We start from the raw sequence: 15,200 nt of genomic DNA, 5'->3' as shown, positions 1-15,200 counted from the left end.
CACTTACGGGTGCCCGCCCACACCGGGAGGCGGGGAGCTCGCTGAGCCGTTCACAGCGGCAGGCTGCGGAGTGAGCCATAGCACACCCACACCACGGGGTATGGGGCACCCACTTAAAAAATGGGGTGCTACTTAGCTTGCTTGCTCCCCTCATTCCAGAATAATTCAGTCCAAGGCCATGAGGCTAAGCCAAGGAGGTTGGCACCACCCGGGGTGGAGACAGCAAGGGCGGGCAGGGTGGCCGTGGCCCCGCCTGGCGTTGTCTGAGGGGAGGAGGGCCGTCCGCACAAGCCAGCGGCGGTCAGCCAGGGGGACACTGGCCAGCTCTTATCCACTCACAAGAGCCGACTGATTGTCAGAATTTCAGGCATTTGGGGAACCAGTTGTGAAAAACAGATTAAATAATATAAACACGTAATTAAGTAAATTGTATTAAGCACCAAGGTAATAAATATTCAAAACTCATCACTTGCTCATTATTTTACTACATTTACTCCTTCCTGTGCCTTTAACACTATTTGTCTGCTGCATCTGAATAAGGGAAGTCCATACCGAGTGTCCCCCTGATCTGTGTCCAGTGGCGTCATGCTGGTAGCTTGAAGCTGGCCACCGGGGCAGGAGACCCGCCCATGTCACAAGCCACCCACCCCAAGCTCCTTCAGCCTAGCTCCCCGCCTCCCGCAGCACAGCCACGACCCCTCCTCTCACCCGGGCTCCCCACCACTCAGTGCGACCCTGGGTCCCTCCCCACCCCCCCACCCCCCCAGGGCTCGAGCACACACACCTCCTGTCAAACTCCTTGTAGGTGCTCTGCAGCCAGCCCAGGGACGGCTTGTTCCGGCTGTTCAGCCCGTAGTGGAAGTAGACAACGGTGTAATCACTCTCCACGTACTGGTCCAGCGTGTGCTTCAAATACCTGGGCACAAAGCAGACTCGGCTTCGAAAATCACCCTGTCACTGTCGCCGAAACCAAGGACGCTTTCCCCAGAACAGAAGCCGTGCTCGCCCAGTGGGTGCCAGCCCCACCAGGTCACGGGGGGACCCAACCAGGGCCTGTGGGGACCCACCTGCAAGAGGGCCCTGTCCTCGTTTGTTAGAGGAGGCTCAGAGAGGTTGAGCCCTGAAGGTCACAGTCACCCAGCTAGCAAGCGGATGTGACAGGCCAAAAAATGGTCCAAAAGAGACATCCACGTCAAACCTCGGGAGACCGTGAATGTGACCTTATTGGAAAAGGGTCTTTGCAGGTGTGACTAAGGCAAGGCTGTTGCAAGGGGGTGTTTCTCCTAGATTATCCGGGTGGGCGCTAAACATACCACCTGTGTCCCAACAGGACAGAAAAAAAGGGAAATCACAGAAGGGGGCTGTGTCTGAGAAGGGAGAGGCAGAGCAGAGAGTGACGGGGTGCCCGGCTCTGCCAACACCTCGGTTTTCGCCTCCTGGCTGTGAGAATAAATGCACTGTTTCATGCCACCCAACCCCGTGATGAGTTAGTAGCAGCCGGCGGGAAGTAACAGAGGCCACACTGAGAGGCAAACCCAGGACAGACCCCGTGCCGTTCTGCTGCATCTCTAGGAGCATGCAATTCCTCCCTTCCAGATTAGTTCTGAGAGTTTTTTCTCGTCAACATAAAGCAGAGTCCTGACTCTGCCCTGCTTCTGTCACATGACCACATGCCACAGTATGAGTCCCGCAAAGCTCCGCGATCGCTTCCAGCCCTAGGCCTCGTCCAGCCACCCGCAGGAGGACCGCTCCAACGTCCCTCGTCATTTTGGCAGGGGCCGCCGACATCAAGCAGGTCAGACCGGGCTGCCCGAGGCATCACCTAAAGCACATCTCATCCTTAATTCAGCCCGCCTCCCGGGAGCCCGTGGCAGGGAGCAGGCCTGCTTTCGCCGTGTGCCCTGCCAAGGCAGCCTGCAGGGAGCTCTGGGTCCAACGGGTGTGGGCCGGGTGCTCCTGGGGACAAGCATCCGCAGCACAGCTCCAGGAGAAACACCCAGCAGCCCCTGTCTGCAAGTGCTCAGCGGCTCAGGACACCATGGGGGGACCTTTGTCTTGCACAAAAGGACGTCAGCTTCTCCTCTGCTCGTCTGACTACAAGCATCATCAGAGCACCCTCGGCCCAAAGCAATGACTCTCTGAACAGCAGGCTTTGCACGAATTTTCTCACTTAATCCCCACCACAGCCCTGGAGGCAGGCACTATAGGCCCATTTTACAGAGCAGTCAACTGAGGACGGCCGAGGAGAACCAGGAAGGGGTAGGGCCAGGATGTGAATGGAGCAGTCCACTCTCTTGCCCACGCTGTCCTGCCCCCAGAGAGCCACGCGCTCCCACCTGTCGTCTCTGATGTATAAACCTGAGGCAAAGCTGACCTGACGTGTCCGAGGTTTGGGCTTATCTGTTGGGGAAGCAGCCCCAGTGCCCAGACACTCTCCGGCGCACTTGCTCAAACACCCTTTGGACAAATCCACCGGGGAACTCTTCACTAAGGCCATCCTTCTGACCCCCTCGAAGACAGAAGCCAGGCTCAGATCTGTAAGTCCACAGACCACCTGCACCGCCAGGAATGCCTCAATCCTGCATGGATGGTCGCCTCTGCATTTCTCAGCTCTTGGGAGGGGAGACCAGGGGAACGTCTCTGGTCAGCTCACTTATCCACACTGGACACTTGGACACTTCCGGTCCAAGCAGGCACCCTTCCTCTGGCCCAGCGCGTTCCCCGGTTCTTCCCGCGAGCAAGCCGAGCTCTCTCCCTGTCAGGGTACATCTGCCGCTCGGCGTGCTCAGCGCAGGAAGTCATTAACTAAATTACTGGTTGAGCTTCAAAGACACGGACTTATTTCTTCACCCACTGCAAAAATAGGAGCGCACATCTGGCCACAAGAAAGCTACTGCTTGGACAGGAAGAGGGAGGATGGTGTGTGCAGTGGCAATGTTTTCCATGGAAACATGGAAAAGACTCCATCTTGGCGCTCTTCCTAGCAAGGCCAAGAAGCCCACAGGGCACCTTTGAGTAAATTAGAAAAAGGTGCTCCTTTCTCTAGATAGACACCCTCCAGCATTGGGTGAGAGGAGAGGCAGCTGGATGGCAGCCCATCATTGTGTCGCCCTTGTGCAGTCAACAACCTACACAACTGTTCACAGAGGCTGTGCTGACCACTTCCTTCTGGTAGTGAAGGTTTCTGAGGCAGGCACATGAAAAAACACAATATACCCGTTATTGTCAGAGATAGTTTTGTTTTTTTTTTTCTTTTTTGGATTGAGATGAAATTCATAACATAACATTAACCATTTTAAAATGAACAGTTCAGTGGCATTGAGCATATCCACCATGTTGTGCAACCACCACCTCCATCCAGCTCCCAAACATTCTCATGGCCCAAAAGAAAGCCCATAGCCATGGACGATTACCCTGGCTCCTGCAACCTCCTGCTTTCTGTCTGTCGGGGATCCTTCTGTCTTTACAAGGGAACAAATCCTGAACACCTCCTGGCCCAGCAGTGTACCTTCAGGGACAGCTGACCCTCAGGTCATGGGTTTGTGGATGCCGCAGAAGGAATAATCTGGCAAGGGACCCGTGTTAACCTTGGAGGACCCCAGATAGGAGCTCTCCCTTACGCGGCACCCCTCTCTCTGTGTGCCCCACATGTGCAAGCATGCTGGAGGGAGGCCAGCACCGCCCAGGAGCACCGGCTCGCCGCCCGGGGTGACCTCATGGACTCCATGGCAGATCTTGCCATGCAGCAGCAGCGCGGGCTAAAGACTCCTGAGCCCCTGGGGCCAGCAGGGTTCCTGCTGCCACACTGTATTTCCCACTGCCGTCAGAAGATCCTTTAACAGACCAGACTGGAGGCTTGGGTCAAGGGGAGTCTCACAAACCAACCCCCTCAAAGGCTCTCAAGTGCTTCTGGGACCCGCTCATGTTTTCATTAGAGCTGGGGGCTCTGGGGCATGACCACTGTGCACTATGCCGTGGGTGGAGGTGGGGGGGGGGGGCCGGGACGGTCAGAACCGGGAACGGGAGCAGTGCTGGGGCTGCAGTCAGGACGCGCCGACCCTCCCAGCTCCTCCCACGAGGTGCAGGCTCCCGCCAGGAAGGAGGCCTCAGAAGCAGCACACCAACACCCAGAGTGTGCAGACACCAGCAGCAAGGGACAAGATGGAGGCGGGTGACAGCGGTCATGGCCGCACGCAGGCAAGTGGAAGGCTCTCCTTCCACGCGGAGGAGACGAAGCAGATGCCGAGGGCGGGGGTCCGTGTGGCTTAGAGAGGCAGGGAGGTCTGTGTCCCCAGTACCCTGGGTCTAGGCTCAGAGCTTCAGACTGTAGACCTAAAGCCACTCTGGGCTGCAAAGCCATGAGTCCAACAGGTGGCTCTGGTGACCTGGCAAAGGATAAAACACCCACCTGGGGCCTGCGAGTCGATCTACATTTATGAGCCTTTAACCCTGAGCATCCCCTCTGTGCTGATGGTGAGGGCAAGGCATGTGCGCGGGCAGAGGGAGACACACACGGTGGTGGGGAAGGCAGCCTGCAGGGCGTGCGTGCACTCGGAGCGTGCGTGCACGGGGGCGGGGGGGCGTGTGAGCACGGGGAGCGTACGCACACACAGAGGGGCGTGTGTGAACACAGGCACCGACGGGACTTACTCCCGTCTGTGGTTGAGCTCGTGGGAGGGGGGCATCTGGCAGCAGCTGAAGGTGATGACTCGTCTTCCAAAGCGGTCCTCCCCTGCAGGAGTAGACATGGACATGAGCCCCAGCAGCACCCAGGGCCGCCTTCTCGTGGAACAGCCCCAGGCGTTCACGGAAAACGGGAGCCTCCCGAGCAGCGCCCCCTGACCTAAGAGGCACAGATGGCTTGCAGGTAGCAAACAGAGCGCCTGCCGAGTGAGCATCTACTACACGACGCTGTGTACAGGAGCCAAGCTCACGTTCAGCACCAGCCTGCATGCAGAAGCTGGGGCCTAGTGGGATTAAGTCCCCAGTGCAGAGCCGCATGGCCGGCCAAGGGCACCCGGGCTGGAACCCAGATGCATCTGGCTTCACAGCTAGTGTTTGGCCACCCTTCCCCCCGCCTCCTCCCCACAGAATCAGAGCGTCGCCCTGAGCACCCCCAGGACTCTGGGCCTTGCAAAAGGCTGGGGTGGTCTGGGGGACAGTCACCCCGGACGTGACCTCACAGGGTACAGGAGTCCTGATGCTCAGTGCTGGCCCCCAGCGTGGCCCCAGGGACCCTGCAACTCTCCTGACACAGCGGTGCTCACCACACGTGGGACAGTGTGGGGCGGGGGGGAGGGAGGTGCTCCCCAAGGGCCGGTTCCTGTCTGATCATCTGTGTCCCCAGTACCCAGGCTTGTTGCCCATGCCTGTCCTCAAATAATGTCCAATAATCTGTCACTGATTGACTGAAAGATGGATTCTAGAACCTGAAGAAAGCAAATACCTTTCTAGAAATTACATTGCTTTAAACTCACTTTCATTGTGAAGGATTTACAGCTGTTTCCAGGGGTTTACTTAAAACGAGAGGATGAGAGCAGGGCTTTCCCACCCCCTCCAGCTCTGAACTGAACTAGTCGGGCCAGCACACACGCTCGCTCGCACGCACACACGCGTGCCACAGGCACACCCACGTGAATGCTCGTGCCCTGTCCTGACTGCACACCCAAGACAGCTGCTTGTTACTGAGGACACGTCTGGATCTTCCCAGGAGCCCGGAAGCTACTCTGATATTCAGAATTCTTGAGCTGTTCCAGTTTCCAGACACAGGACCTTCTCATTTCCGAGGCTCCTTAGGGATTCTGCTCATGCTTCCCATGTGTCTAGAAAGCCCCTGTTAGGAAGGACTGCACCGGAAGCCTCACCAAATGGGGGCTTTGGGCACAAATCCTTCAATGGCTGCGCCCGGGAGGGGAGCGTCTCCCACCCAGTTTCTAGCATCTGAGGCCAGGGTCCCGTGGCCACACTGTGTCTGTGCCCATGTTGAGGCACGAGAGAAAAGGACAGCGTTGCTTCTCAAGCTGGGATCTTCTGTGTGGCTACCGAAGCAACAGGAATTAATTTCCCCTAGAGCTGGAAGAGAAAGTTAGCATCCGTGATGAAAGGTCAAGAACCCCGAGTGGCATTATCATCGTCAATCAGGCCAAGTGGAAAGTCTCGGGATGTACTAAATAATTTGGCAAATGGAAGACTAGGTCAACAAGCGTTCAGTGGAGGCCCACTGTGCACTCAGCTGTGGGAAGAAAGACCAGACACGGACCTTGCCTGGCCCCACCATCCCGGGCAAAGGACAGTGATGTGGAGATGGGGTCTTCGCCCAGCTCCACAAGCCCCTGAGAAGCTGGGGGGCTCCAGCAGCCAGAGGCTACATCTCCAGTGCCTTCCACCTGGTTGGGCTTAAGCCACACCTCACAGGCAAAGGGCTCCATCCTCCACAGAGAGGTCCTCACTTCAGACAGCAGCTGCTGGTCGGGGGTCCCCAGGCCACCCCGCTTCTGACCAGCTGGCTACAAATCCAGAGGTTCCCACGACCCCCTCACGATCGGTAATTCACTAGCTCACTTGAATTTTATCATAAAGGACACCAAGCAAGACCAGCAAAAAAAGGGAGATGCCAGGGAGCAGGGTGGGAGGGTCCTGGACGTGGACCACCCCCCATGCCCTCTCCCCCTGCAGCCAGGCAGATCGACACGTCACCAACCACCCAGGGCACGTGGCTCCAGAGTCCTTACTGGTTTCATCACACGGGCGTGGCTGACAGAGTCATGATTCAATCAATACTCAGCTCAATCAATCAATCAATCCAGACCGATTCCCTGGCAATGGACTGAACACAGTCTCTAGTCCCTGGAGGTCACGAAGCACTGACCCTCTGATCCTGTTGGTCCTTCTGGCTCAGCAGCCCCGTCCTGAGCTGTCTTGGCAGCACACACGACCCGGGGTCCCCCGGGAGCCTCCTCTCTGGCATAAACCAGCAGGAATCACAAAGCCGCTATCACTTGGGAAATTTCAAGGATTTAGAGCTTACTTCCCAAGAATCAGGGACAAAGGCCAGACACATCATTTACCCCACCGTGTCGCACTACCCTGCACCCCCACCATGACCTACTGTGCCAGAGGGGTGCGCTGCGGGGCTGTGGAGGGGCTGCCACCCAGCAGGCCAGAGACGCAGAGGCCAAGCTCCAGAAAGGGAAGATGAAGCAGGAACTGGGGCTGCAGGCAAGGCCTTGCTGAGGGCAGAGCGGACATCTGTTCACAGGACACCCCAGTAGGCCGAGGAACAGCACGGGGTCTGACACACACATGCCCCCGCGGGCTGCAGGCTGTCATGGGAAATGATGGTGGAAGGAGAGGTCAAGGCCACAGGGACGAGAAGGCGGGGGACAGAGACCTCCAGGACTGGGGAGGGGCTTGGTGTCCAGGAATGCCAACCCTCCAGGCAAGGCCGGGAGGTGGCGGGTCTCCATCAGACACCAAGGCCCTGCCCTGCACTGACCACAGGCCCCGCTTCCCTCCCGACCCTGGTTTGCCGGTCTGCCGAGGGCCGGTGGGAGGGGTTCCTGGCCTGTCCGAGCCCCCCAGACCCGCGATTGCTGAGAGGTGCTGTGCTGGCCAGGCGAGAGGACGCACGACCGCGGCTCAGGTCAGCGGGCCCAGCGGGTGGAGGGCGTGCAGAGGCAAGGCAGGTCAGGGGCAGAGTCTGGACTCCGTTCAGCCAGCGATAGGGCTTGAGGGGCACTGAGGAGGCCGTGAGCCCCGTCCGTCCACCATCTGGAAACAAGGCTGAGGAGCATCCCTGGACCGAGCACAGCTCGGGCAAGCCAGAGGCAGACACACGGAAGGGGCCTGGGAGCCCAGTGCCCACATCTCGCCCAGTCCCTTCTCATGCTGCTTGTATAAAGCACTGACTTGTTCACTCCGTCACTGCACGAACACTTACTGTGCACCTACTGTTTGCACAGTTCATCAGCTTGCAGGATGCTGAGCTACTAGTGAAGGCTTTTTACTTCCCTCAAAATCAAAAGGGCAACTAACTTAGCATTTTCTTTTCATGTCAACGGATTTCTAAATGTCCCCGAAGCTAACATCCCGGCATTACTCAGACTGGACAGACTCACGAAGCTTACAGCGAAAGTGGCGGTGGGCACACTGGGTTTGTGAAAAAGGAGAGGACAGGCTGGGCCCTGGCTCCGGGGACAGAGTCCCTGTCCCCTCACAGCCAGGCAGCCCCGAGCCAGCCTCTCTGCCGCTCTGCAGATACAGGCGCAATAATAAAAGTGGCTGGGAAGGGGCATCTGGGTGGCTCAGTTGGTTGAGCATCCAACTCTTGGCATTGGCTCAGGTCATGATCTCGGGGTCGTGGGATCGAGCCCCGCATCAGGTTCCATGCTCAGCAGGGAGTTTGCTTGAGATTCTCTCTCCCTCTTGCCCTCCCCATGCTCTCTTTCTCTCTCTCTCTCGAATAAATAAATCTTAAAAAAAAAAAAAAAAAACAACACTGGCTGGGAAGGACTGAGTCAGTAACTTCAATAAAGTCTTGGCATAGCCCTGGCATACAATAAGTGCTCAATAAACATGACCCGTTTCCACAGGCCAGAGATGGGTGCCTCCAGGTGTGCTGTTTCATTTACAGAAGAGGGAGCTGAGGCCCGTTGGAGCGGGGTTCATGCTCACAGCTGGCCGGCTCCGAGGGCGGCACCCCCAGCCTGGCAGGCACAGTGCCCTCTGCCCCTGAGTGCCCCGCGACGCCCGCGGGCAGGCCTCCCAGGAGGCCCAGAGGAACCCCCGGGACAGCCAGGCCTCCCACTTACTAAGCAGTCAACACGGCACCTGCATTAATGACATCAGTCAATATGAGTAAATACCCCTCTGTCGTTCTCTGCTAACACAGGCCAGCGTATCAAAAACGGGCTTCAACATGATATAATGTGGAAGGAAATGAAAACTATCAATAAAATGCAAATTCTGCGAGGCATCAGTTTAATTCATGACCCTTATTCCTCCCCTCGCTGTGTGCCACACAACATCGCTCACTGTCTCCGAGACGGGGGAAGCCCAGTTTATGAATAAAGAAACGGCTCCCGGAGCCATCGCCCGGAACGCACTCCAGACAATCCGTCATCTGCTCCGAGTGAAGGACGATTAAAATGCATAATAAAGGCAGTAGCAATCTAACCAGGAGTGATTTGGGAGTTTGTCTCTTTGGGTTTTTGTTTTAAGGCTGCTCATCTTTTTTTTGCAGAAATAAAAGGAGACTTGAAGGCCCATTTTGTCTGCATCCTGCAGGAAAGGGATCTAAACTGAGGGGAAAGATCCGGATCTGGGGCGGCGAACTGTCATCCAGGAGGACCAGATCCGCCTGTCCCCCCCCCCCCCTTCTCTTCTCTCTCACTGCCTCCGCGTCTCTGGATTACACCTCTGGCCTCTCTGCTCCTCAGGCCCAAACCCAGCCCCGGCCTACCCTACTCTCCACCCTTGTCATCTCCTTCTGGGCTCACAGCCCCAGCCCCAGACTGAGCTCCAGACGGTGACCACTTCTTAAAATGATGAAATCAACTTTACTTACAAAACACTATCTTAAAGAATTACAATTCTACAAAGCTTCTATTTGGCCACGTGCACACCCCTTACATATAGACAGATCATTCAGTATTACTTTGTACAACACTCCAATTTCTAGCTACGGTTCTGGATGTCCAGCTCTGGGGGAAGTGACACCCAGAGAGGAAACTAGGGGGGAACCCCTGGTGGGGAGTGAGGTCTGCTCATGCCCAAAGTAGACCCCTTGGCAGGAGTCACAGGGTGGCCCACGTGGCTTCCCGGTGGAGCAGGGGGCAGGGTTCCAGGTCGTGAACTGTCCCCTGGGCGAGCCAGCCCCACAGGAGCATGAACCAGAGTTAGGGACGAGGGAACAGAGCCGGACGCCCGGGTGAGGCTGGGAGGAGGGGGCAGGGGGGGAACGCCAGGGGCTCTCGCCGGGGGCTCTCGCCGGGCGCTCTGATAGAAAAGTCAATGGTGGTTTCGGGGATGCTGATTTCTGCTCTAATGATTTCTCTCTCCTTAGCCACTAGGTCTTCCGGGTCGGAGCGTCTCGATCTCCATTGCTCTAGTTCTTTGACAGCGAAGTCTATCTCAGCCACGAGTAGAGCTGTCTCCATCCGGCTCTGCTCCAGCAGCCTCTGCCTGACTTCTGAGGACCTCTGGCTGGGCTGGCATCTTTTAAGGGGGGGGTCTGAGGGCCTCAGATGTTCTCTGAAGATAGTTAAATGTCTCAAGAAGCTGGCGTTTAAATGAGAACTCTCCTCTAAAACAAGAGAACTCTCCGGAATCCGAGGACTGCCACCCAAGCTGTCATCCCTCATAGCATAGAAATCCGTAGCTTGAGGACAGGCTCAAGCGTTCCACCATGATGACCTCAGAGCATCTCTGGAAGAATCTGCCCACAGCTCAAGGCGCCCACAGACCCTTAACGTTACATCCTGAAGGACCCACCACAAACCGCGGGGCCGCTCACAGCCTCGCTCCAGGAAGGAACCCCGTCCTGGCCCCAGGCCCCCAGCCCAGCAGGTGGAGATGAGGCATGCAGAACAGGACCGACCCCAGGGGCCCCATCTCTTGACTGAATTCTCACCCCACTCTGCTAGGGCCCCTTCCCAGTCAGGTTTCGGCTGGTCCTCCAGCCTGATGTTGAAAATCTCTCTCCACAGCATGAACCCAGACCACTGTTCTTGCTCCTACTGGGGCCTCACGCAGCTGCCATCAGCAGCCCCCACACCGCGGCAAGAAGGGTCACTCTAAACCACAAGCCCCACAGCACCGGCCCTCTGCCTCATGTTCCCCAGAGCCCGGTGACCAAGTGCAGACTCCTGAGCACACCCTCGAGGTGCTGAGAACGTGGTCCCGCTAAGCAGCCACCTCAACGGAAGTACAAAAAGATCTGATGGGAAGCTGTCTATACACGATGCACTTCATCCGTAAAGACTGGGACCGGTTGAAGGGAAAGGCATGGAGAAGGCATACCTACCAACACCAATAAGGTCAGAGCTGGTCCAGCTGGCCCGACTATATGAACGTCAGATGCGGTTGTCATCACGGGCGCAGGGCCGGATATAGAGGGGGGCACTTCGAAACGAAGCAAAGGTTGACACAACAAGAAGACATAACAACCCTAAGTGTATGCGCCCCCAAAAACAAAGTGTCAAGACACACGGAACAAAAACGGACAGAATCAAAGGCAGAAACTGACAAATTCCAACCAGGGGCGCTCTGAGCACCCCTCCGTCAACAACTGATAGACGTAGACACAGAAGCAGAAAGAGGCAGAAATCTAGACAACACCACTCATCAACTGAACCTGACAGAAATACACAGAACATTCTGCCCAACACTGCGGGATACATATTCCTCTCGAGAGTGCAAGGGACATCCGCCTAGACAGCTCACGTGCAAGGCCACCGCTTCTCAGACTTTTAGGTCTTGGAACCCATCGATACTCTTAAAAATTACTAACGTCCTCAAGGAGTTGTCGTTGTTGTTGTTGTTTTAAAGATTTCATATATTTATTTATATATATATATAAAATAAATAAATGAAATTTATTTTATAGAAAGAGCACGTGTGAACTGGGGGAGGGGCGGAGAAGGAGAGAGAATCCCAAGCAGGCTCCAAGCTCAGTGCAGAGCTTGACCCGGGGTTTGATCTCATGACCCTGAGATCATGACCTGAGCTGAAACCAAGAGTCAGTCGGAGGCCCAACCAACTGAGCCACCCAGGCGCCCCGGTCCTCAAAGAGTCTTAAAAGTTTTTAAAAAGTGGGTTATTTCTATAGAAATTGACCATACTAGAAATCTAGAAGAGAAAATTTTAAAATATTTATTCATTCATTTTAAAATAACCCATTGTAGGGGTGCCTGGGTGGCTCAGTTGGTTGAGCATCAGTCTCTTGATTTCGGCTCAGGTCGTGATCTCAGGGTCGTGGGATCAGGCCCCACGTCAGGCTCCACGCTCAGCGCAGAGCCTACTTGTCCCTCTCCCTCTCCTCCCCCGCTCACGCACAAGCTCTCTCTCTCTCCCTCTCTTAAATAAAATTTTAAAAATCTTTAAAAATAATCCATTGCATGTTAACATAAGTAATGTATTTTTTTATTCTTATGAAAAATAACTGTATTTCCTGTCTTCCTTTGGTGGGCACCTGATCTGTGCTCCCACATGGGGTCCAGCAACCATTCCTGCTCCCTAAACCTTAAAGGTTCTCCAAAATGAACATCTGGGGCTTGAAATGGCTGGCCACCTGTCTAATCCCCAACCTCTCCTTGGTCCTCTTCGTGGAGTGTGCACCAAAATCCTTGCCATTTGTGTCTTGGGGGCCTCCAACTATTGAGAACCATTCCTCTGTTTCATCATCACCTTGACAAGATTCCAGCTCTTTGGGGACAGGGACTAATGTTTATGGAGCTCAGTGCAGGGGACAAAGAGGTGAGATGTTAGGGTCACTGCCTATGACAGCTAATGCCATGTGTCACCTCGACTGGGCTCAGGGAGCCCCAGATGGCTATAAAACATTATTTCTTCATGTGTCTGTGAGGGGTGTTTCCAGAGGACAGCAGCATTTGAACCGAGTAAAGATCGCCCTCCCCAAGGCAGGAGGGTGAATCCAATCTGTTAAGGGCCTGGATAGAACAGAAGGGCAAAGGGGCGAATTTGCCCTCTGCTTGAGCTGGGCTATCCACTTTCTCTAGCCCTCAGACACTGGGGGACACCAGCGCTCCTGGTTCTCCAGAGCTTGGGCTAGGACTTAGACCAGCGGCCCTTCCTGGGTCCTCAGCTTGCAGATGGCAGATCCTCAGACTTCTCAGCCTCCACTGTCAAGCTAGAGCCAATCCCGACTATAAACCTCCTCTCGCATGGACCTCTCTACATCCTCCTGGTCCCGTCCCTCTGGAGGACCCTGATGTCATCGGCTTTTTCCAAACACAGGCAGGTGCTTTGGTTCCTACTGTGGCTTTCATTATGAGGCCACAGCTGGCTGGACGGAAGTGGCCCGGATGAACCCACCCTGTGCCACAGGGTCCACGTGGCACGGTCAGTGTTCCTGGGACCACCCAGCTGCGACCCACCTGCCACCTGCAGGATGCCGTGCCTGGCCACGTCGTAGAAGGGGTGATTGATGCTCAGCGCGGGATCCTGGCCGGCCAAGGGCACCACCAACAGCCTTCTCACTATGCTCAGGGCAGCTGCCTGCTCCTCATCTTTCCGCAGCTCTGTGGCAGACAATGAGGATTAGAGAAAGTCAGCTGTCTTCTCGAGGAAGAAGGGCAATGAGGGAGCCTCCTAGGGTCTTTTTATAGGACAGTCACCATGCCTTAGCTGTGCACCCACTATGCGCCCATCTCTGCTGTGCTCCCACTATGTGCCCACCTTTCCTGTGCACCCACTATACGTTTGCTCCATGTGACCCCAGTATGCATCTGCTTGGTCGTGTGCCCACCCCTCCTGTGCACCCACTATGCGCCCACCTCTGTATGCACCCACTATGCGCCCGCTCAGTGTGCAGAACCATGGAAGAATAAAGTGAGACCTCGGGGCTGAATACTGCCCTCCACACAGACAGGAGTGGAAATGGAGGCTCAGACACGGGGAATGAGTGCCGTAGGTCACACTGCTCATGGACAGTGGAGTGTGGAGTTGAACTTGATTCCCAGCTCCAAATTCCAACCAACTCAAGCCCTCCTTGACGATGTGGACACTGAGAGCCAGCAGGAAACCACAGCTGGGCTGAGGGCAGAAATGGGTTACTGTGCTATGAAGGAGCACAAAGGACGGTCTTCCAGTTTAATTTCAGTAGAGGGGGGTTCCTTTGTGCAAAACAAATCAACACTGAGATGTTTTCAGCTGGAAAAAGAATGAGACCTTCAAATTTCAGGCTAGACTCTGGTGCCCAGAGGCACTGGGTGGAGGAGTATTCCTCCAAGATTCATGTCCGCCTGGAACCTCATGATGGCACCGTATTTGGAAATGTCTCTAGCGATGAAATGAGTTCAGACACGGTCATCCTGGATTAGGGTGGACCCTAAATCCAATGACTGGGGTTCTGGTGAGAAGAGACAAAGACGCAGGGAAGAACACCACGTGAAGCGTCCTGACAGATGAGCGGTGGGCAGTGCCTTAAGCAGCAAGGGGAGCAAACCGGAAGGCACAACGACGGGTCCTCGGGAGCAAATCACGCGGCAGGTGTAAAACCAGCCAAGGCTTCCCACATCCGGGCGGGGTACAGAAGACTGTTTATCTCAGGGCTACAGGCCTTCAGCGGGTTCTTAGGACCTTCTCCGTTTATTGCAAACCTGAGGGAGGGAAATGAATGAAACAGCTGGCCCCAGTGCACATAATAGGAGTAGCCTTGCAGGTAAACTCGTACATGTAGGATCTTAACCAAAATGCCAGGGGGCGATTCCAGGGAGAGGCTCTCCTCCCCGCTCGGCCCCCACGACCGAGTGCCCTCGGGCATGTTTCCAAGTTACCCTGAGCCTCAGTTTGCTTGTCTGTAAGATGGGGATACAGAATCTGGCAGCTTAGTGGGTAGCCCTAAGCAGCGAATGAGGATATTATTCCACTTAAGCCTCCCATGTACATATATTATCTATTAAAAGCAAATGTACGCCAATGATCTCCTCGCAGGACGAGGCTGGAAGGAGAACACACCTTTACCTATTTCGGCCAGCATCTCCAAATCCAGCCGGGACATGCTCTGCTGCTGGGCAGGGTGGCCCAGGCACACCGTTCTGACGCCATCTCTCGGGGACCCCAGCATGGGGTCTTTCCAATACCCTGTGGGAGAAGCACACAGAACCCAGGGACATTTAACACATAGGTACCCGTGAGGGCTCAAAGAATGAAGGAAATGCCCTTTGAGTGCCTGGCTTGCTTTTCTCTCTTTAACATGAAAAAAGCACCCACTTCTGAACCCCGAGACCCCAAGTCAAGATGACGTTTCCACCTCTGTTCACCTGCCCAGCCCACCACCCTCCACGTTGGGGAGGTCCAGGGAGTTGGAGCCCCGAAGGTGTGGGCCCGTGTATGTGACTGCCTCTTGTTCAGGACCTGGTGCCCCTGGCTGGAGCTCCCTCTCACCAAGCAGCCCCATGTCCCAGGACAGCAGGGCAGGGGGCCGCAAGGGCGGCGCACACCGTGAGCGTGAACAGCAC

The 15,200-nt window shown here is 55.6% G+C and overlaps 1 protein-coding gene across 1 annotated transcript in view; it reads right to left on the bottom strand.

The window, feature by feature from the left end:
* ARHGAP8 (Rho GTPase activating protein 8) overlaps positions 1-14,740 on the bottom strand; it is a 42,551-nt gene extending 27,811 nt beyond the window's left edge. Inside the window, 5 exon segments of the mRNA XM_088025746.1 lie at positions 785-916; positions 3,850-3,855; positions 4,651-4,732; positions 13,116-13,259; positions 14,704-14,740. Coding sequence (XP_087881872.1) covers positions 785-916; positions 3,850-3,855; positions 4,651-4,732; positions 13,116-13,259; positions 14,704-14,740 — 401 coding nt within the window.
* Between the last annotated feature and the right edge of the window lie 460 nt (positions 14,741-15,200).

This window comes from Eumetopias jubatus, unplaced genomic scaffold (assembly GCF_037043125.1).
Source record: "Eumetopias jubatus isolate StellerSeaLion01/CBP00866 unplaced genomic scaffold, mEumJub1_p1.0 scaffold_8, whole genome shotgun sequence".
Taxonomy (NCBI): Eukaryota; Metazoa; Chordata; class Mammalia; order Carnivora; family Otariidae; genus Eumetopias; species Eumetopias jubatus.
The sequence above is the reverse complement of the archived record's forward strand: the minus strand, read 5'-3'. Positions and strand labels throughout refer to the sequence as shown.